The 21,819-nt window shown below is 37.4% G+C and overlaps 2 protein-coding genes across 3 annotated transcripts in view; one reads left to right on the plus strand and one right to left on the minus strand.

Annotated features, from left to right (window-relative positions):
* The first annotated feature begins 990 nt into the window (after window positions 1-990).
* Window positions 991-18,012, plus strand: ergic1 (endoplasmic reticulum-golgi intermediate compartment 1). 2 transcript variants are annotated; one of them, XM_041990444.1, is made up of 11 exons: window positions 991-1,151; window positions 1,303-1,388; window positions 6,841-6,902; window positions 11,742-11,814; window positions 12,177-12,271; window positions 14,220-14,344; window positions 14,858-14,962; window positions 15,065-15,125; window positions 15,343-15,443; window positions 16,038-16,160; window positions 17,761-18,012. In XM_041990444.1, the coding sequence occupies exons 2-11, from the start codon at window positions 1,360-1,362 to the stop codon at window positions 17,866-17,868; spliced, it is 882 nt and encodes a 293-aa protein (XP_041846378.1). In that variant the 5' UTR covers window positions 991-1,151; window positions 1,303-1,359; the 3' UTR covers window positions 17,869-18,012. The 2 variants fall into 2 exon arrangements, with proteins under 2 accessions (XP_041846378.1, XP_041846379.1); XM_041990445.1 differs by lacking the exon at window positions 1,303-1,388.
* An 853-nt stretch (window positions 18,013-18,865) lies between these two features.
* flt4 (fms related receptor tyrosine kinase 4) overlaps window positions 18,866-21,819 on the minus strand; it is a 55,948-nt gene continuing 52,994 nt past the window's right edge. The window contains exons 28-30 of the mRNA XM_041990439.1: window positions 21,316-21,436; window positions 21,040-21,125; window positions 18,866-20,269 (exon numbers count right to left, since the gene is read on the minus strand). Of these exons, the coding sequence (XP_041846373.1) occupies window positions 20,050-20,269; window positions 21,040-21,125; window positions 21,316-21,436 (427 nt within the window). The 3' untranslated portion in view covers window positions 18,866-20,049. The remainder of the gene's footprint in view (window positions 20,270-21,039; window positions 21,126-21,315; window positions 21,437-21,819) is intronic.

A 21,819-nucleotide genomic window follows, 5' to 3' on the forward strand; every position in this document is an offset into this window, starting at 1 on the left:
CACAGAGCAGTATTAGTGATGCTTTTATCCAAAGCAACTTACAATGAATGGTTAGGCAGTAGTGTTAAAGGTCCCAACTGAACTCCGGTCTCTTGCTTGAGAGACAGATGCTCTGTCAACTGAGCTAAACTTTCCTTTATTTTTACCAGTTTTGATCCTCAGACCTTACATCCTGTCGAAATGGTCCCTACACTACTGTTAGACTACTTTGTGTCTGTGCATGAAGCCTGTTGTCTTTGCGAGAGACTCCAAAGAGGCCCTTGGGCATAGATTTGTACATACAACAATTCCCTACCAAAAACTATCACCAACACAAGTCTGTTTTCAGTCTTTTGGTGTTTGTTTAGTCAGTTTTGCAAAATTTCTGTGTCTGTTGTTATTTATTTGAGTGAAAATTTAGTCTAATCAACTGCTTGTGATGGTGTTGAGTTTGTGTGTGGCCACTTTGCACTTTTCTCTTTGTAGTCTTTAGTTTTTATTTTGGTCATTCTTTTTATATCTGTTTCTGCTAATGTTTTCTCTTTGCATAGCTTTGAAGATACCTGTGTAGGTCAGTTTGAACTCCCCCCCCCCCCCCGGCCATTTTATGTTATTGTTTTATTTAATTTTGAACCTCCTTGCAGGAAACGTACCTCTCTTTTTTTATTTTTTTTTATTTTTTGGCATTTTCTTGTCTCTTGTTTAATTTGTGATTAGATTTATTTTTCTCAAGAAATGTTCAGGGTCCACATCTGAACTGCTATATATATATATATATATATATATATATATATATATATATATATATATATATATATATATATATATATATATATATATATATATATATATCACATTTTTCACATTTTAACAGAACAAATATAATAAAATACACAATATTTATTAGTATTTAAGTTACTTGGCCAACACAAAACATTTTACAACCAGCGACACTATCCAAACGGATGCTCCACGCGGAGGAAAGAGAATCAGCAAACAGGAAGTAGCTCTCAACCAATCAGCGTTTGCAAAGCGTCCTAAGCTGACGTCAGCCCGGTAACGTTGAACAACCGGTAGCTTAGAAGAAAGCCGTATATTCGCCAGTTCTTTGTACTTTTGTTCGCAAATTCCCCCCTCAAACGTCTAAACATCATGCCTCTCGATGTTAGGAGGTGAGTATGTGGCTTCTGTTAACTTGGATTCAGGTGTGAAGGGACCGTGGAGGTGTTTGCAGTATGTAGCTCTGGTTGAATTAACGACTGTTCTCAGCGTTGTATTCGCTAAAAAACGACCAAAGTTGAAACAGCTCTGTTCTGTTTTTAGTAACAATTGTGTCCCTTTGCCGCAAAGACCGCAAATCTTCGTTGAGACAGTCAGGTGATGATCAAGTATGCCCGAAGAGTTTCTGTGTAAGTTGTTGCCTGCGCATGTGCACATTTCTTTATCCAGCCTCATTTTTGCAAGTCGTGAAACTAAATACAGTCACCTGAAGGATTAGTTAGCATCACAGGAAGTAGACTCATGCCACATCTCAATGTTTTACCAGACAAACGCCATGGCTTGATTTAGTCTAATTTACAAATGAAAGATTTGCTGTCTCCTGAGTACATGACAGAAATCACAACATTTTGTCACCAATAAACAGCTAAAAACAACAAAAGTCTGAAAATCACACTGCTGCTGGGATCCAGCTAATCTGATGTTTGGGCAGTCACTAATAGACACACCCACTGTTATGAGCTGTTTGATCTGTCATTAGAACACACCTAAATTTAAAATAATAACCAGGAAATACACTAAGCCAACTTTTGCATAGTATTTACTTCATGGTGTTGGGTAGTATCAGATTCTGGCTGGTATACTGTAGTCATGGTTACAGTGCATTCAGAACAAGACCATGCATTAGTCCTGCAACTTTGCATATTTTTCTTATCAGTTAATTGTCAAGTCTATAATATATCTAAATTTAATTGAAACATTCTTAATCACAAGGAAACATCCCCAAATGTCACTTTTTTGCTTTTGACAATATACCAAATAAATCCTTCAAATCAACTCTTCTAGCTTAACCAAGATATTAATATTTTTCAATTATTCCTGAGAATTTGCAGAATTTTTCAACTAATTGATAAAACATTCATTTTCAGTCAGTTATGAAAGTGGTGGAGTTACTACCCTTTTTATGGTACAGCTACAGTGGATGACCTGCGTTGGAGGGTCAGAAGGTTATGAAGTGGTTGTGTTATGCTCTTGCTAACTGAGTGCTCTGATTTTTAGAAAACCTGTGTTGCAGCAACTGGAAATGACTAGATTAACAAATTGGTTGTTTCGAGGTGTTGGCTGTTGAAAAATACTACAGGGTTAGTCATCAGTTTTAGTGTGTAACATGTTTTGTTTATTACACCATACCAAGAGGTACCATATATTCCCAGAAGGCAGCACTGGGGGGGCTAATTGTACTTTCTGACACTGTCTGGTCAGCACTTGTTTTTTATGATTATATCACATGAAAAATATGTATCAATATATAAACTACAAAATATGAGTTTTATTATATTTAGTCATCTTCTGGTGGTATGTTTTAGTCTCATGAAAGAGTGCATGCTCTGAATTTAAATGTAGAAGTGCTTTATTATAAGACAGCTTTATTACCTCAGGTCAAATGGGGCGAGAGATTTTGGAACCATGCAAGGAAAAAAATGGTTAAAAAAGGTTTTATACTGATGATATTTATAATGCATAAAAAAGCTGCTTCATTCCAGTGTCACCATATTTCCAAACGTAATCCTGCCTTGTGTATTCCAAAAGTACAAGATGTCAAATTGATAATTTACAAATTGAAGTCATAGTACAGACAAAAACTACCTGAAGAAAGATTGTTTATTTTTAAGATTGTGTGGATGATTTGAGAGAGGTTCTTGATATAACAGGCGAACGAGCAGTTTAGCTGATTTAGTAAAGCTGAATCATCTTAAGGTGAGATTATTTCACTCATGTTGAACGGTGACGGTAGTTACAGAACTGAATTGACAAACTTAAAGGGCAGCGAGGATCAGCGGATGCGCTGTAATTTTGGATGTCGTTGTCAGTCAGCTGATTCTGCTAAGCTGTCAGGGCTTTTGGAAACATGTTGCCACGCTGACTCCGTTTGGTCAACAAGCGGAGGTGTTGAGCGGCAGCATGGCAAGAGTGTGAGATTGATTGCCAAATGAATTACTGTCTTCAATCAGTGGTGTAGAAAAAAGGCCATAAGCTTTATACCATGCAGGATGTTGTTCAACATTATATTCAATATATTCTTTACTAAAGTGAAAGATGTCCATATAATAGCTTCCACACCCCTAGTTTTCACCTCTTGAACTCTTTGAAAATATTTAATTTTCTATGAGGACACAAGTGAAAGACTACATGACTGAAAGGATTATGATGGTTATTAAAATATATATATATAGATTTATACACATTGGGTGTTCTTGCTGTACTGGTTAGTAAGATCAGTTCATCTCTGGTTTTGGTATTTTCTTGGAAACCACTCATCTCAGAAAAGTAGTTTTATTCTATTTTGATTGTTTTAAATTCTGATTATACGAGTTACTTCATTCCAAATCCCAGCTTTGATGCCAAAAGAAAGAGAAAGTTAACTAGAGCTTTTAGATTATGTCATTTATTGACACAAGGGGATTTGTTTTGAGCTAACCTGATGATGTGAAGGTTAGATCATGGTGACTTTATTGCTTCAAGGATGTTCGGTTTTTTGTCAGTAGATGTAATAATGCCTGTTATCCATGACACTTGACATACACCTCCGTTAGATGCCTAAAAACTGACTCAGAGGAAAATGGAGGCAAATGCTGTTTATAGTTTGTGATGTAAGGCCGTCACATGTGAGAACTGTCCATAATGCAAGTTTTTTTTTTATTTTAACAATACAATGAAAGGATGAACTGTGACTCATTCTCAAGATTCAGTTCGCTCAGTAAGACCTTTCCTTGTGAAACAGCCCTGTGCTTTCATGTCACAGTTAAGAGATATGCTGGTACACAGTGTCCTTACCACTGACAAAACATGTCACCAAGGAAAATGTGTTTACCGTAATTCAGGAAATGAAAACATCAGTGAGAGACTGATATTTATAAACACAGCATGTTCATATTACTCAGCATTTCATCCATATTCAATTCAGCTGAAGGCTGCACCTTTCAAATATTGAGTTATAGATAGGTTTAAATGCGCTGAATTATAAATTTGTAAACTTTATTAACTTGTTACCTCGATTACAATAAAATTAGCAACTATTTTAGTATTGTTTTATTTTTAGCCCTTATAGCTAACTGAAAGTTTTGGTTGTAAATATTTTCATAATAGAAGAGCAGTTATTGATTTAATAAGAAGTGAAGGGAAGCACACAAAGTTTAACTACATAAGGCCATTTAATTAATTTTTTAAATTGATTCAAGAGATAATTCAAACAATTGACATGAGCAAGATTATATTGATTATTGGTTCTGAATGTTTTTTTTTTTTTTTTTTTATTAATTGCCCTGCCCTATCCCTTTCATTGAAAGCACAGCATGATGGGAGATGCCCATTTTTACCTAATCTAGCGGTTTAGATGTTAACTCAACTTCTTTTTGTTGAATTGGACAGATTAGGCTGAGTATGCATATGAAAAGTGCACAGAACTGTTGCAGATTTAAGCTAGGTGGCATAATTTCATATCTACCATATAGGTAGCGATGTGTTTTTGCTTGTGGTTATCAATACACTTTCTTTGCTCATGTAGACTGGGAGATATGTTCATCTGTGAAATATTTGTCTGGTGTTGATTTATATAAAATGTTCAGTTGAAACTTCATAAGTAAGGAGGATAAATGGTTTTTGGTGGATTATGTTCACAGCTGTGAAAAGGCACCAAAATCAGCTTCTAATGCCGAGATCATTTTTTGTCAATTTACCATTAGATTACATTCACCTGCAAACTAGTTAGCAGGTCATTACCTCTCAACTAACGCTAATATGATAAGCTCTGCCGTGTTCAACAAACCGAATGTTTTGAAAATAAAGGAAGTAGCGCAACGTGCATGGAAATAAATATGATAATGGACTGGTAAATGTAGACTGATCTTTTGATATATATCATATTTCAGAAGTGTATGTAGACGAGTTAGATCACTTTATTAAAGTTATCTGATTACTCCCAGATATCTGATTTTGATGGTCATGTAAATGGGCTCTGTGTTTTATAAACATAGTTATTTGAGAATGTTTTTAATATTCAAGAAAGTGTGTTAAAAGCTTGTGATACTTTTGATTTTGTTAGTAATTATCTGACCAGGGATGGTCTCCAAACATCTGTTTTGTGCTAGTTTTAAATCTAACAGATGAAGGGTTAATCCTCAAAAATGTAAAAAAATTTATTATTATTGAAAATGTTTATCTTTAATTCTGCTGGGTTTCCAAAAAGTATAACATTTTTATCACATTTCACGCAGGAGCAGAAATTAAGTCTAAACACCAGAAATGTTCTGTTACCAAAAAAAAAGAAAAAAAACAAAGTATTTTTCTTAAGTATTTCATATAGTTGCAACTTGCTATGTCTGTCAAACATGCTCACATTACAAGAGCTAAACTTCTTGTTTCTGATACAACTGGTCTGACCACTTTTTTTTGTGTTTCCCTTTCAAATAGGGGAACCCACAGTGAAATATAGAGTACCAGAACTGAAATCAACAAAACTTGGCTTGCAAGCTTTTAACATGACAGTAACACTAAATTCCACCTGTTTGATGGTCTCAGGATGAGATGTCAGGAAGGAGGTTCAGGTAGAGGCTCAACATTCAAGAAATACAGACACAGAACAACCCCTCCCTCAGCTCTCTGCCCAGCCCTTTTATATACATTATATGCTTCTTGTCTCCAGTTGACCCAGCTATTAGCATGCAGTGATCTAATGCTAAAGAGAAAAAAATGGGAGGCTCTCTGAAGTTTAGGATCTAGGGGTCCCTATGCGGTAGATAATAAATGACCAAAAGTAGGAGCTCAGTAGAAGCAGAACAGTCTGGACTGGACAGGAAGCCCTTCCTTGTACTTCCTTTCCCACCCTGCATTGCATCAACTGTGATTCTTTCCCCGGCAGCTCTAGGTGGAAGAAATGTGGACAGATGTGAGTGTTTTGGTAAGAGATGAAAAAGGAGAGTGTGAGAGGAGAGAGGGTGGGTATGTGGGTGGAGTTTTTACAGTGATGGAGTAGAGAGTTTAAAAGGTTTCATTGCCCAAAAAGGTCATGTGCAAGAACTCATGAATGTGAATAGTTTCAGTGTTGAGTAGCAGATTTTTAGGGGTTCAGGTCCCTAAATAGGCAACAGCAATATTTCACAAGAGGGGAATAAGTTATGCCAGGTGGAAGGGAGCCATCCCAGCATCTGACTCACAAATGAACTTTTTTCTTTTCCGCTTTTTGTGACTGAATGCATAATCCAGTAGAATACATTATTGATATGGATATTTCGATAGTATATGGTTAGGTATATTTAGGTATATGGATATTATGTAGTATTTATATATGTATATTTCCTGTGTATATGGAGAGTGTTTTTTTTGGGATTAACATAATAAGAGAGCACACATGCAAAGGAAGAGGTGTAACCCTGTAAAAGTGTGTTGCAGCTGGCTGAATGGGTCTGTTATATGTGATGGCTCTCGTCCAGTACTAACATTCCACCTCTCTTCTGTAATATCGCACAGCATGATGGGTACAGAATGTGCTGCTTTTCTCAGCACGTAGTGTTTACATTTGCTATTTTTTTTTCTCACTCCCTTTTCCCTATTTTGTTTCCTTTTTTTTGCTCTGTCTCTTTTCAGATTTGATATCTACAGGAAAGTGCCAAAAGATCTTACCCAGCCAACATACACAGGAGCTTTCAGTGAGTAGTCCCTTGTCCTTGGGTTAGAATTCTCACAAAATATGTGTTTCTGTTTTATAAGTTTGATTCTTTAAAAAAAAAAAAAAAAAGTTTACATAGTTTATATGAATATGTATATTAATTAGCTCCAAACTTTTAAACTGCCTGGCCATATAATAATGTGTCAGTCCCCATCTTTCCACCAAACGGCTCTGCCTCATGGTGTCATGGGTCTCTTTGCTGGACTCCTTGATCTGTTCCTAGGCAGTTTTGCAGTGCTAGATGTTAGAATAAGTTATCACTTTTAGTTAACTAATAACGGCACATGTTGTGCTGAAGCTGAATGGGCCACTTATGGACTTGGGTGCTACTTTTTGGTTGATAGGTTATCTAATTGATTTAAAAAACCTATTAATTTAATTAAGGCAGGGCAGATTATTTTGTTTTAGACATTTCATACACAAGTGTGCAACATAAAACATTGAAAACATTACAGCAAGGTGCAAAAGAAACATTTAATTAAATAGAAATAGAACACACCAAAGAATACATACAGTGGGTTACATGTAATACAAACAGACGTCAATGGGAAATCATCATCATCAGTACTGTCATCACCACCATTACTGTCAATGTACATAGGTGAGAATGATTTATTTATTTTTTTGTTTGTTTTTAGAAAGACCTGTAAAAACTCCATTACAGAAGTCGAGCCCACCAGAAAACAAACGCATAATAAGTTTTTCTAAATTAGGCTGAACCATCAGTCCCCTTATTTTGCTTTAATATAGTTGTTAAAATTTAGCTCAGAGTCCAAAATGACACAAAGACTTCTGGCTTGATTTATTGTTTTTAACACTGCTGATTGAAGCTGTGCACTAATCTTTGGGTGGCCATCTTTGTTTCCAAACACAATGATTTTAGTATTATCTTTATTTAGCTAAAGGAAAATTTGACACATCCACATATTGATTAGACCAAGGCACACACTTGAGCTTTGTATGGGACCAGAGTCCCATGGTGAGCCAGTAATATAGAGCTGAGTGTTATCAGCACACTAATGGTAAGAAATTTAGTTTGTTTCCATGATCTGAGCTAGTGGACGCATATAGATGCTGAGGATGAGTAGATCTGTAGTCACCAAGGAACACAAAGTAGTTTCTGTCTTTCAAGTAGGATTCAAACCAGTTCAGACCTGGACTAGAGATTCCCACCCAATTTTCCAGTTGGTCTAATAGGATGTTATAATGGACCGTGTCAAAAGCTGCACTGAGATCTAACGGAGCAAAAACAGAACCTTTGCCGCTGTTTGTGTTTTAGATAGAGGTAATTCAAGACTTTGAATAGGCCCATTAAGGCCTTTAAAATTTAGTGGTGTGGTGTTTTCAAGATTCAAGATCTTTAATGTCATTATAAAGGCATGAAATTTTGAGGTTTGCGGGCTAAATGTCCAAAATGCCAAAAAGGTAAAGCCAATCATCCAGAAACTTTTTTTAAGCATTTAGTTCTGCTTCACTTAAATCTGTGATAAAGAACTATTTAATATCTCAAGACCCTTTTTAGAATTTATAACGTAAGATGTTCAGTTTTACAAGTATTTAAAAAAAGCTCAGAAATTTTAATTGTAAGCATGAAGTGTTAATTATGAAAATATTCAGGTGAAATGTAGCTATCTTTTTAAGTAGTGACAATGGAGCCTTTCACTAGGTATGCATGGTGGCTTTTAAATAGTAAATGATCAGAACTTACCAAGTGCCTCTGTGCAGACTCTAGGGCACATTCAGATATAGCCTCTAACAGCAGAGCAACCCCCTGCCTGATGCTATCTAGCACTGATCAGGTGGTCTGGGAAGCTGCTGTGTTTGGGGAAAGCTGAGTGTGCAGCACCATTTGTGTGGGTACAAAATGTTTACATCAACCTGACCAAATACATACCTTATGAAATGTAATTTACTTCACCTGAGGGGTTTTAGTGTTGTTGCAGATTGGTATATGGTAAACACCCAATTGTTTCTGTTTTTATGAATTTACATTTGCACTGTTAAACATTTTCTATTAATACTTTCTTGGTATCAATACCACTTTTCTGAATGTTTTTTATTCATCGGGTTCTGGTGGCAGTCTTAAACCAGGGAAACAAAAAGCCAAACTAAGAATAATTATGAAGTTAGGTCTTTATTAGCTTTCAATGCCTGGTTGTGAGATTTTGTGTGGACTAGCTGTAATTTTAAATTTGGCTTTATATTAAAGCTTGCAGGGGATAATGTCTTGATTAACGCACACTTACATGTAAACTGATTTTAGTTATGTATCTATTTGATTGATTGGCAGAGCTGAGCTAGCTGATTCTTTCTCTCTAATGTTAATGTGGATTTAGCTAAATGCCATTTGTCTCCAGCATATTTAGAATACAGACCTAGAAGTCGTAACATAAAAAAAAAAAAGCTTCAGTTTGCCCCATTTTATTTTTGACTGTTGTCTTAATGCTTGGAATTATTTATTTATTTATTATTCAAAATGAAGACCAGCAATGAAAACCACCCTTCATCCACACAGTAACTTTCCAGATTATCAGCAACCCATTATTTATTTTAAGTGATAGGCATTTTTTTTAACTTGTTCAACTGTCCCTTATGTAGGCAAATATTATCATTCTTACATTGCATTAACATATCTGTAGCTGATAGTAAGGATACCTTTGGGATTTGAAATGCATTCTTTCCATTCGAAAGTGAAAGGGCAGAGTTATAAGTTATTGTGCTGGGGGGATGGAGCTGTTGAGAAACAGTTAAGGAAGGACAAGGCTTAAGAGATGCATTTCATGTACCAGCTTGTCCCAACACATAGGTACATCCTCCTTTTGGATACAACTCAGGGTGCCTGATTTAAATCCACTAATATGATAAGAATGTTGATGATCATACTTCATCATTGATTCAGACACCTGAGTCGTCATCACTGGAAAGCTGATTGCTCGTTCCTGTAAGGTCATGTGTTTTTCTACTTGTCATCAATCAGTCATCGTATCGTCAGGGATGACATTGAATATTCATTATTCTATTGATTACAATTGACCAGATGACACATTTTTGGCGCCTCAGTTCTTGTGTCAGTAGTCAGCTGATGACAGCACGAAGTGGAGCAAAGTATAAACCTTAAACAAAACTGATGACAAAGCGGATAAACTGAGCTGCTGTTACGCACTGAAAAGTTTTATAGCTGATTATGACACATTCCTGAAAGATGGGAGAAGAGAAAAAATTAACTAAAGATATACACCAGTTTTCCCCAGAGGGGAAATGGAAGGAAGTCCTTCCTGCACACAATGCACTCCCTTCCTGTCTCCATCCACTGTCTCGGGTTGAGGGCATTGGGTTGATTCAGATTTTGGACACTGTTATTGCTTTATCCACAGCAAACCAGCAGGTCACCTCACACTAGATGCTGGTTTGTGTGGTGCGGAGGCAACCATAAACAGACCTTTATAGAAAAGGTCAAATATTTGACCCCTTCTGCTTTTTTTTTTTTTTTTTTTTTTTTTTTTTTTTTTTTTGACATTCCTGTAAGCTCAAATTGTTTATGGTGTTTACATTTGAACAATAGCTTTGATCACAGTAGTTTTCTGGACTCCTTTTTGTTTTGGATATATTGTCAGTCTGTTGACTGATTTTTTTTTTATTTATATATTTCTTTACTCTGCCTGTGATGATAGAAAAAAAATCTAATTTGTTTTTACTGTAATGCAAAAAAATAGACTACAGCCAAATTTAAAAGGAGGAAAAGATAAGCGTCTCATCTGATTACGGAAATACAAGGCTAGTTTAGGATGTCACTGACTGATTCATGGTGTTATTGTAGCCCATTCTTTGTGTCATAGCCATGACAGTGTGTTAACATTGTGGACGAGTTGGAGTTTAAATAAAAGGCACTTGTGTTCAGTCTTTTTATTTCTCATTATTTCCATTGCTAAACAGTTTAAAAGCAGTAGTATCTCATTACTCTGACCTTTAGAAACCACAGTAATATATTATATCCTTTGAAGCCTGGAAAGAATTACTTGAAGTCTTTTGATGAACCTGAACTGGTAACCAGTGTGTCATAGTGACACTCCCTTTGTTTGTTGGTTAAACATTACCTTATGTAAAGGTTTGGCTGCTACGCCCTGCCAACCACAAGGTCATGTGATTGCGAGAGCCTAGGAGACTGTCGCCACATAAACACGACTCACCTGTTGCATGAGAGCTTTAACTGAGACTCTCACCATACCGGAAAGACCACAGTTACACAGATCAGTTACTTCCATTTTTATCTTAGTAAACACATGACAATATTTCATATAACCCTTTGGCAGTTTAGTTTGACAGATGAAATTAAACTGTTTGGATGCTTAGACTTTATATTTAGAGTGGGAAAAAGATGCCCTTGTATAAAGTCAATTTCATTAATTGGTCTTCTTTTATTTGGAGGAGCTGTCCCTGACCTGGGTACAAGTTTGCAAACCTAAAATGTTTGTACGACTGAGACTAATAACTTGAGATAATTTCTCTTAAAGAATGGGCGCTGTGATGGCGGCCTGGCGTGCTGGCATTCAGGGGTAATTAGTGTAGGATGGTCCTTTAAAACATGCATAATGACAGGCCAAATGCCACCAATAAAACCACTATTTTAGTGCACATTTTTACAGCTGCTGTGATTTCATTAATGTCAATAGGAAAAAAAAAGTTAGCCATGCTCATTTGGTTTGCATCATAACATAAAAAGCCTGCAGAATTTGAGATAATCTTTAAAAGGTGACGTACATAAGAGTGATGTCAGTTTGAGGCTAATATTCATTCTAACTTTCCATCTCTTTGCCTACAGTATCCATCCTCTGCTGTGTATTTATTCTCTTCCTCTTCCTCTCTGAGCTGACGGGATTCATAGCCACTGAAATGTAGGTATCACAACATCTGTCTCATAGCATCCTGTTGCTGAAACACACAGGGACTTAATAATAAATGTAAATGCCCTCATTATGATGTACTCTGCCCAGCCAGTGTTAGAACCAATGAATGGAGCCAATTTTGTAAGAGGAAATTAGCTTTGTTCATGCGTCAGCCTCTTCGCAGTGTGTAATAAGGGATGACATGATGAGGGTGTGACAGAAAGGAAATGACTGACAGAGGCACACAAACACGCTTTTCTTTCAGTTTGGGAGATGATGACTCCTTAAATGTTACAGCAGTGTGAAAAGTGTGTAAAGGGAGGAGAAGGTGTATAATACCTAACCATTTTCCCTTTTCTCATCTCTTATAGTGTCAATGAATTGTATGTGGATGACCCTGATAAAGACAGTGGTGGGAAGATAGATGTGAGTTTAAACATCAGTTTGCCAAACTTGCACTGTGATTGTGAGTATATACGTATACACAACTCTCTAACTCTCTGCATTATACTGTCTGTTGGTATGCTTTCTGTTTCACATTGTAAAAGGCCTCATTTTTACAGCTTGTCTTTCCCTTGATCATTCCCTATCATTTAACATGGCTTATTGGCAAAAGATAAATGAAGCCCAAGATTACACACTTCACGATGGTTTGTTTACTTAGTTGTGTTGTGGCGTGCTCCTAGATAACACCAGCCCAGCCTTAGTCTAATCTCACGGTGCTGCACAGCTGCGATCTGACATTGCCTCTGCTGGCTCATCTGCTGTATTCCGATGTCAGAAGTAGGCAGGCGAGTTGAACTGGGCCAGGATGTAGAGCAGTCATCGGTTATTCACTCCTGGTGACTCCCTGCAGAAACTATGCCCGTCGACAAATCACAGAAACATTAACCCCAGCCCAAGGCTTAGGCAGCACAGAAAACTCACATAATCATTTAGTTTGAGCATTATCCAAAAAAGGCAAGGCTAATAAATTCCTGTTAAAAAAATCAAACCCAGGTTGAGAAACACAGCTGTCGGCCATGTGTTTAGACGATCTCACTCATGCCATGCCCAAACAAAGCCTGGAGTTTTTTCTTAAAGTCATTGATGATTCTATTTTCAGTGTTTTTTATGTGCAAGATTATAGGCGTTTTTTCTTTCTGAAATGTGGGGCCGTCTCAAATACCGTCTTTAACACGTTTTTCAAACCACACTGCAGCTGCACGTAATGAGCAGAAATAATTGTCAGCCTGTCTCCTGGTGAGTTAATATTCTATCAGTGTATTTTCCAGGCCTCCAAACAGATTGTCATCCGTTGCAAATTTACTTGGAGGGAGAAACCATTTCATCATGGAAAACTTGCCATTTCATTTCACTATTTATCTGCACTGCTTTTCCAGAGTTAAACATCTTCTCCCTTCACTGACCTTTACGGGTTGCCTCGTCTTGATTTGTGACTTCATGGAAAAGCACAACCGCATGCATCAACATTATAACAAGACCCAGCCCAACCCGGATCCACTAAATATCGACCCACTTTCAGTCCAGAATTTCTTAAAAAGGAGAAACACACTCCCTTTACTTATATTTGTGCACTGTATTTCAAGATCAGGATAGAGAGCGGGGGAGTTCAACTTGCCTTAAATGTCAGTGGTCAGACAGGCACTATGTAGGGTCTTGGCACAGATCCAGCACACATCCCTCTTTGCACTGCTGGCTAACTTACATTACAGACAGGCTGAAAATAGGCCACTGCCAGTGTGCCAACACACAGCAGCCTGCTGGGGGTGGGGGGGTACCAAAGTCTCAATGGAAAAACACAGATGGAGAGAGGGGATGATGATGGCATTATGTTTGGACTTTGTATGTTGACTTTGTGGGTCACTCTGTGCAGGGATATTTAGAAATTCCCTTTAGTTACTGAAAAATAGAGCTGCAGATATATGCACGATAATAAAAATGGTCCTTCTCAGTATCAGTAATTAGTAATCACTTTGATTAAATTCTTTGCAATTTAGTGTAAAGTCTGTTGTATAAAGTCAAATGTAAATGTCCTAACAGTTTGTTTGACCCTTAAGACAAAAAATGTTCACCAAATAATTTCTTTTTAATTGTTTTTTTTTTTTTTTTTTTTTACATCTATAGCTGAGCGGGCATCTGGTGAAAGTTATTATCTGTTGGTTTAATAAAAAAATCAAATAAGGATTACAATTTCCATATGTAATTAGCCTCTTCTATGTATTTTATTCATTTAGAATATCAGTCAGATGAAATAGGACATTTAAAGATATTAGTCTTCTGTTGAAGTTATGCATTATACTAATTACCTTCTATGAGCTAACTGATCATTTATGAAAATAAGTAAAAAGTTTAGAATATGTTTCAATAACTTCCCGTGTCGTCTTCTTTTTTTTTTTTTTTTTTTTTTGCAGTGGTGGGTTTGGACATCCAAGATGAAATGGGCCGTCATGAGGTTGGTCACATAGACAACTCCATGAAGATTCCCCTGAACCAGGGCAGCGGCTGTCGCTTTGAGGGAGAGTTCACAATTAACAAGGTCATTCCTCATACTGGAGCCCAAGAACCCTTGCATACTGTATACTTTAGATAATTATAATAAACAAATGTGCTTTTGGGCACTCTGGCAGCTATAGTTTAACTTTGTTGTTTATTTTGTTGGATTTGAGTCAGAGGTGGAGGCCCACCCCCATCATAACCTCCTATTTCCTCCTCCAGTCTAAATCGAGTTATGCTAAATGAAAGAGCTGTGGTATTCAGTTACATCTGTGTAGTTTGGGCGCTGTGAATCCCCATTTGCCCCACCTCCACATGTTGTGCGTCAGTCTTTCCACTACATTTTAAAATGATTAACCCAGCATTTAGACATTTAACACGCCTGCATGCGGAAAAATGTAAAAACGTGTGAAGCCAAGAAGCAAAGAACACTTAGTTTACAACTAAGCATGTGTGCATTTGGACCTGGCCATTAGCTAACTAAATGTATTGCAGGTGTTTGTGGTGTCCCAAACACTAACTTATCAGCTCTGGGTTTGTGCTTTTGTCTCTGCAGGTACCAGGAAACTTCCACGTGTCAACACACAGTGCTACAGCGCAACCACAGAGCCCTGACATGACCCACACCATCCACAAGCTGGCTTTTGGGGAAAAGCTGCAGGTCAAGATAAAGGCATACAAAAAATCTAACCGAAAAAGAAAAAGATAAGATCAGCAGTATCAAGACTGAACAAGGATCTCTTTTCTCCTCATTGTGATGCAGGTACAAAAAGTCCAAGGAGCCTTCAATGCTTTAGGAGGGGCAGACAGGCTGTCATCTAATCGTAAGTACCCACTCAGCACATGTATTCATTAAAGCCACTATGTGACATTTATGTAAGTCTGCTTGCTGGCAGGATGATGCAATAACGAGACGCCTAGTGGACAGATTTGAATCCAAACTGAGAGGAAACTTAATTCACAAAGCAGCTGTTAAACCCTTAAATGAAAAGGTTTCACACACTTGTCATGATGGAAAGTACGTAATTGTTTTTGTTGCAGCTCTGGCCTCACATGACTACATACTGAAGATTGTGCCAACAGTATATGAAGACCTTTCAGGCAAACAGAGGTTCTCCTACCAGTACACAGTAGCCAACAAGGTACCGTATCCAAGCACAATTCGCTGCATTAGATCATACCTTTGTGTTGTTTTTCACTTGTTATGGAGGCAGTGTGGCCATCCTAACATATGGCCAGAGCATATACTGCTGCATTAGCTTGTGCATTCAACCTTAAATGAAGGCTCACTGGAAACACTCTGAAGATGTCAACAAACCATAAAGACACTTCCTAGAACAGTTTTTCTACTGACAACTGGATTTTGAGTATGGAGTAACAACAGTGCAGGTCAGCTGTAAAGTTGGGAAATAAGGGACTGAGCAAAATATTCCTTTACCTCATTCCAAAGCATAAATAAGGGTCCAGTTGTAGCACAGTCCCAGCTTGGACTGTGATAGTTGTTTTCATGCCAAATGTGTTGAGTGGGTGAATTGGAAGCAATTTTTAGAGAAATGTATTAATATAAAATCACCGATAACCATGTCATTAATTATTCAGTTACATAATGAGTTTTATGTAGCCAAGATTCATTTTACCAGATAGGATTTTTAAACTCAGGATAAACTTTCTCAGTGTTTATTGCATTAATTTCTTCTGTCAGGCTTCGTAACACTCTCCTTCTTCTGTCCACACAGGAATATGTTGCCTACAGCCACACAGGCAGGATTATCCCGGCAATTTGGTTCAGATATGACCTCAGTCCGATCACAGTCAAGTACACAGAAAGGAGACAGCCCTTCTACCGCTTCATAACGACAGTGAGTGAACTTTCCCTGTGTCGTATACCTTGCACAACACCTGGCCAAAAGTCAGTTTACTTTACTGCTGATTGTGCTGCTCCTTCCTTTCTACAGTACTGCTACAAGGTTAACTATTTCTAAAATGTCAGTAAATGTAGCTGAAATGTTTAAATAATGAAGTCAACATGTAAAAATACTCAACATATTTCAGTTTTCTCTGAACACTTTTTTTTTGTTTAAAGATATCTGAAACGGGCACCCAGTAAATGCTGGCTAAACAGCCTGGGCCCAACACATCCACCCCGAATCACCAATTTTTATCATACAAGTATTTCTTCTATATAAAGATTTTATTATCAATGATTAAACTTAACATTTAGACACATAAAATTACATTTATAAGGTTATTATAGGAGAAAATTGTAAGCAGTCACAACAGGGCATTTATTGTTGACCATCGCTGTAAGTTTAGCCAGTTAGAAAGTTATGGATCAGGTGTCAGTTAAAGGCGATGGGCTAATAATGAAACTTTTCCCCAACAATATCTCTCTAAATTACTTATAAGCTGATAGAAATAATTTATTGTTATTTCAGATTTTATAGAGAGGAGGGGAAGAGAAATTCTCTCACACATAAGTACTAAAAAGACATGAAGTTGAGAAAAAAAGAGTTACTTTAGATTGTGCTCGCAAGTAATTGTCTCAATGCATTGCTGCAAACGACAGTAGAAAAACCCACAAAGCAGAACATGCCTAGCATCACCCATTTAAATGTTAAACCAAGCTGTTTGCGTCAGAAGTCAAAATAGAATGAGTGTGTTTTACCAGATCATAAATTCCCTTTTTTTTCCTTCTGCTTCTAGCTTTCATGTTAAAACTGAATTAGTCTGCTGACAATATCTATGGAAGCACTTTCAATCTGCTCTCTTGGACGTAAGAATAATTGCAGCAGCCAAACTTCCAGAATCTCTTGAGGAATTTTGGCTCCGTCTGTTCCACCTCATCAGGAGAGTTTCCTGCTGGTTGATGATGTGTTCAGGATTAAATTGTACTCTAATTTGCTTTTTGATTTTATTTTATTTTTTTTTCTGCTTGACTTGGCATCAGTGAAAACACCCTAAACAACCTTTTTGTCTGAAATTTGATGACTTTTACCTAATGTGACACAAAATAGTTATTTTCAAATTCTATACTTTTGTGTATAGGTGCTATAAATTTATGCATTTTGAGACTGTTTTGGGTAAAATTTGACCCGTAGCTCTACCAGGGTGGAACAAGTAAAGGAAAATGGTGGATTTAGACAATCTAGGAACTGTTAAACTGTACAGGCCGTGTTTCTTTTCTTTTTATTTCTTTTAATAAATTGACCCTGACCATACTGTGAAGGCACAAAATAAAGGCAGTAAATAAGGGTTAAGGCATGTTTAGGTGATGTGCTAATGTTATTGTTAGTCATGTTTAAATATTATGAGTGACTTTGCTGGCTCATACGTAGGTGTTGGTTTAATACATTATTATGACAGGTGACATTAAGCCAAAAAACAGACCGAGGGAAGAAGGAAAAAAAAAAAATGTATGGATATTGATTTGTATGTTGAATTTTCTGTTTGTTTTTGTAGATTTGTGCCATCATTGGAGGAACCTTCACAGTCGCAGGAATCATCGACTCCTGTATATTTACTGCCTCGGAGGCCTGGAAGAAGATCCAAATAGGAAAAATGTCTTGAAGATTGCCTTCCTCCCTTCCTCTCATCTTATTTATAAGTGCAAAGTTGGTAGCCTGTTAGCTAAATCCAATCCTGACTGAAAGCAACTTCCTTGTGGAGATTATATTACCGTGACCAATGAGAGGTCTCCTGCATGTGATCTAACTACCAGGCTACACGGCTCCTTTACAGAAGATCCTCTCAGGCTCCATCTGCTCTGCTGACGTGTAGACGAAGACTATCACATGTCTGTTACCTCCGTCATCTGTGTCAGGAGAGGAGAGGGAATCTCTTGTTACTGCATAGATTGATTTTTAAAGAACAGTGTGCCAGCAACATTCCTCCATACATTTTCAAATGCTGCAACTTGTTTATCAATGAAGTTAAAATGGCTCATATTTGTGCTGTTATTAAATTTTCCAATATTGTGGTAGCATCATGCGGTCCATACAGAAATGCCTTTCTTTTTTTTTTTATTTTGTTTTGTTTTTAAATAAATCAAAGATGAATTAATAATAGAAGAAAAGGTCATTTTGGTTGTAAATTAGTCTGAAGTTTTGTTCAGAATATGTCAGTTCTCCTGCAGTCTGCTTAATCAAAACTACCTACATTTATGGTTAAGGAAAATACTTGGAATTGGAAACAATACTTTAATGTGTTTCTTGGTCTGAACAGGGATTTCATATCATGCAGCTCAGTGTTTTTAGTTGCCATCCCTTATTTATTTGACCCCATTTAAACTGTGTGTCTTTAAAGTTTACTTCTGCATGATTATCAGCTTTAATTTGCTTTGGTCTTGTAGTGAATGCCTGCATTTTCACTGTTTCTCTACATGTTTCTGTACATGTGTAAACCTGGTTAGAGATTTCTTTTTAAGGCACTCGTCATTGTCTGCTCTTCATTCTTATTGTACCAAATATTCCTTCATGATTCATTTACATGGTACGTAAATTTGTTTTTTTCCATTAAGTTGTAAAGTAATTATACCGAAGGCTTGGCTTTTTCTTTCTTTTTTAAATTTTATTTTATTTTATTGTGTGTGTACTGTTACATCCACTGTTTCAGCAACAGGATAGCGATCATCTCTCAAAACCTGCTCTTCCACTTTAAAATGAATCCATTTCTCTGTATTGTGTTCATCAACTAAAGGTAACATGAAGGTTAGTGTTGTATGCTTTATAATTTGGCTTCTAAAAGAACTGGTTATTCCTCTGAGATTACATGAGAAAATAGACATTAGGATAAACTCAACCTACAAAACAGGTCCTTCCAGCCCGGAATAGTAAATGATATTTGATTGGAATAATGAAACAAAGTTGTCAGTCTGCTGCCTTTTTCAGCCAGACGTCGCCTCATAATGTCTGGGCACCCTTATCAGTGATGATTCATAGAAAATAGAACTGAAAATGGAACCTCTGATTTTGTGTTGCTAAGCTGTTGTGGATGTAACTAAGTGTGTGCGAAAGAGGTGGACTTTGCTCTCAGACACTGCTCATTTGCCTCAGCTGGCAGCCTGAGCCAACACCCCGCAGGTTGTCATTTGTGATGTGAGCATCTAAGACAGCGCTAAGCTGTTACAGCTATCATCATGCTTACGTCCACCTCTGATAAGAGGTGCTTAGTGTGACTCACTCCTCCAGTCGCCCTACATCTCTGTTTACCTTCGTCACTTGTTAGCGGTGGAAAATATCCAAGCGTGTCCACCTCCAATAAATGACACAGATACCTCAAAACTCTGACTTATTCATTGCAACTATCACTAATTTTGGCCAAATTTATATTTAAAGAGTTTATTTAACAGAAATAATAACAGATCCAGCTCTGTCACATCAGTGAGACATAAAAAGATGATAAATTTCTTTATTTCTTCCTATGAGTCATAACTTGCAAAAATAAAGAAAGAATATTCTGTATATAAAAGATAAAAATATAAATGTATGAATAGAAAATAGAAAATACTTATGGATTGTTTCTGTCATAATGCTGCCACCCAGTGGCTGGTTAGAGGAACTTCAGGCACAAATAGCTCAGTCCATTCGATGAGGCAGCCGCCCAAGAGGAGAAAAGAACTTAAGAGAGAAGTAGAAGCCAGCTCTGGTCGAAAAGATCTGTAACCGTGTGTTCATTCATGTAAATACTGGGATGTTACTCTCATCTGCATCTACAAAAGACTTCAGTCTTTGGTTTGCATCTTTGAGAAGATTACACATTCGAAGAGGCCAGACAAGGGGTGTCTGGAGGCGAGTAGAAGTCACAGAAGCCCTCCTCAGACAGGTGTCCATACTCGTTATTATAGAAGGTCTGTCCTGAGAGCTGGCTGAAGAAGTTAGGACGGTGCATGGAGTTGCCGGTACCGCCGCTCTGACCTGAGGAGCTGTGGGAGGCCATCAGAGGTTCAGTGCTGCTGGTGCTGCTCATACGACTAGGGAAAGAGGCCAGACAAGGCAGCTTTTAGTATTAATGACAAACAACCCAGGCAGATGGATGCACAGTAGACTGTTGAGAAATCTTTACAGGATGTATTGCACACAGATGGGAAAACCAGCCATATGGATTTCACCAACAGTCATTTCTCATTCTTGACAAGAGGATGTTTAAACTCAAGTTACCCCCCTCATCCATACTGCAAGTCTGAACACATAATTTCATCTCTGTAGTTTATTTTGACTCGGTCCCACTCGGCTGAGTGACAGATCCACAGCTGGAAGAGTTTTCTAACATGGACATCTTTTAGGGTTCACAACCCCCCCCCCCCCCCCCCCCCCCCCCCAAGTAATGGCATTACAAGAGCCACTTAAAGACATCTTCTATACTTCTTTTACTTTTTGATTTTAGTTGAAGTAGGTTTTTTCCAAGCTTCGTTAAATCTACTTCTCAGAATTTGGGCTGTACATTTAAATCACTCGTACTTCCTCTGTAAGTCAAGTTTCATTACACGCTAAACTGGCTGACTGTTCTCCAGTTTCCAAGCAAGAAAGAATGACTGTTTTCTCACACTGACTAAAACATACGGAGTATCTTTAAGAGCTTCATCTGCTCATGTATCTGAAACAATGACATAACATTGTGTTGTTTCTGTGAGTAATAAGCATGGATCAGTCTGACTTCTAAACACTGTGACTAACTGCGTAACTTTTGTGTCACTTTTTGTTTAAAGGTGGTAATAAACATCGTAGTCTTTCTGTGATTAACCTTTTTAAGATGGCACCCCTGTGGTTGTGCTCAATTCTCTCAAATTCTTCAGAGGCCAGAACCATCCCGCTGTCAGTCTGGTTGTCCTGGGAGGAGACACAGTTTGACATCATGTGAATTAGGTGGCTTTAATATATATATATATAAATCCTGCTCTCTCTATCAAGAGAGGCTGTTTTTGGTAATAATCAGAAGAGAAAATCCCCAAAGGCCCCCCAAAAAAAGTCACCAGTTGGTTCACATTTTCAACAAGTGATAAGAGGATAAAGAGCTTACTTGAGGAGCTTTTTGTGGATGCATCTCTAGGGACGACTCTTCAAATGTCTTCACTCGGGGCTGGCATATCTTAGAGGGTCCCATGAACATACAGCCGGCAAAGGGCACACAGTTATAATACCTGATCAAGAGTTATGGAGATTATCAGAAAAAGGCATGACAGTGTTCTAGTCCACACAATAATAATTGTTACCTGGTTTCTGTATCATGGCAGTGATTGTTTCTGACAAAGAATATACTTTTCTCTTTTTCTCTGCCCTGACTGTGCTACCATTATACAAGAAGAAATAAGGCAGATGATATTCATTAAGTTGAGATTATAAAGCACATGTGTGCATTGCCTATATATAATACTGATAACATGTTACCATGATTAAATACAGCAGGTGATAATAGAGACAAACAATTAGCTCCAATTGGCTATTTTAGTTATGTTAAACAGAAATGACATCCTTTTTTAATTACAAGGTTTTATGTATCAGGATATAAGGAAAATAAATAATG

Source organism: Melanotaenia boesemani, chromosome 7, assembly GCF_017639745.1.
Source record: "Melanotaenia boesemani isolate fMelBoe1 chromosome 7, fMelBoe1.pri, whole genome shotgun sequence".
Taxonomy (NCBI): Eukaryota; Metazoa; Chordata; class Actinopteri; order Atheriniformes; family Melanotaeniidae; genus Melanotaenia; species Melanotaenia boesemani.

Bases quoted from the DNA above. Each gene is read 5' to 3' on its own strand.
- ergic1 (XM_041990444.1), top strand. From the start codon at position 1,360: ATGATCAAGTATGCCCGAAGAGTTTCTGT. The intron at 12,272-14,219 runs GTGAGTATATAC...TTTTTTTTGCAG, and splicing joins GCCAAACTTGCACTGTGATT to TGGTGGGTTTGGACATCCAA. The intron at 14,963-15,064 runs GTCAAGATAAAG...ATTGTGATGCAG, and splicing joins CTTTTGGGGAAAAGCTGCAG to GTACAAAAAGTCCAAGGAGC.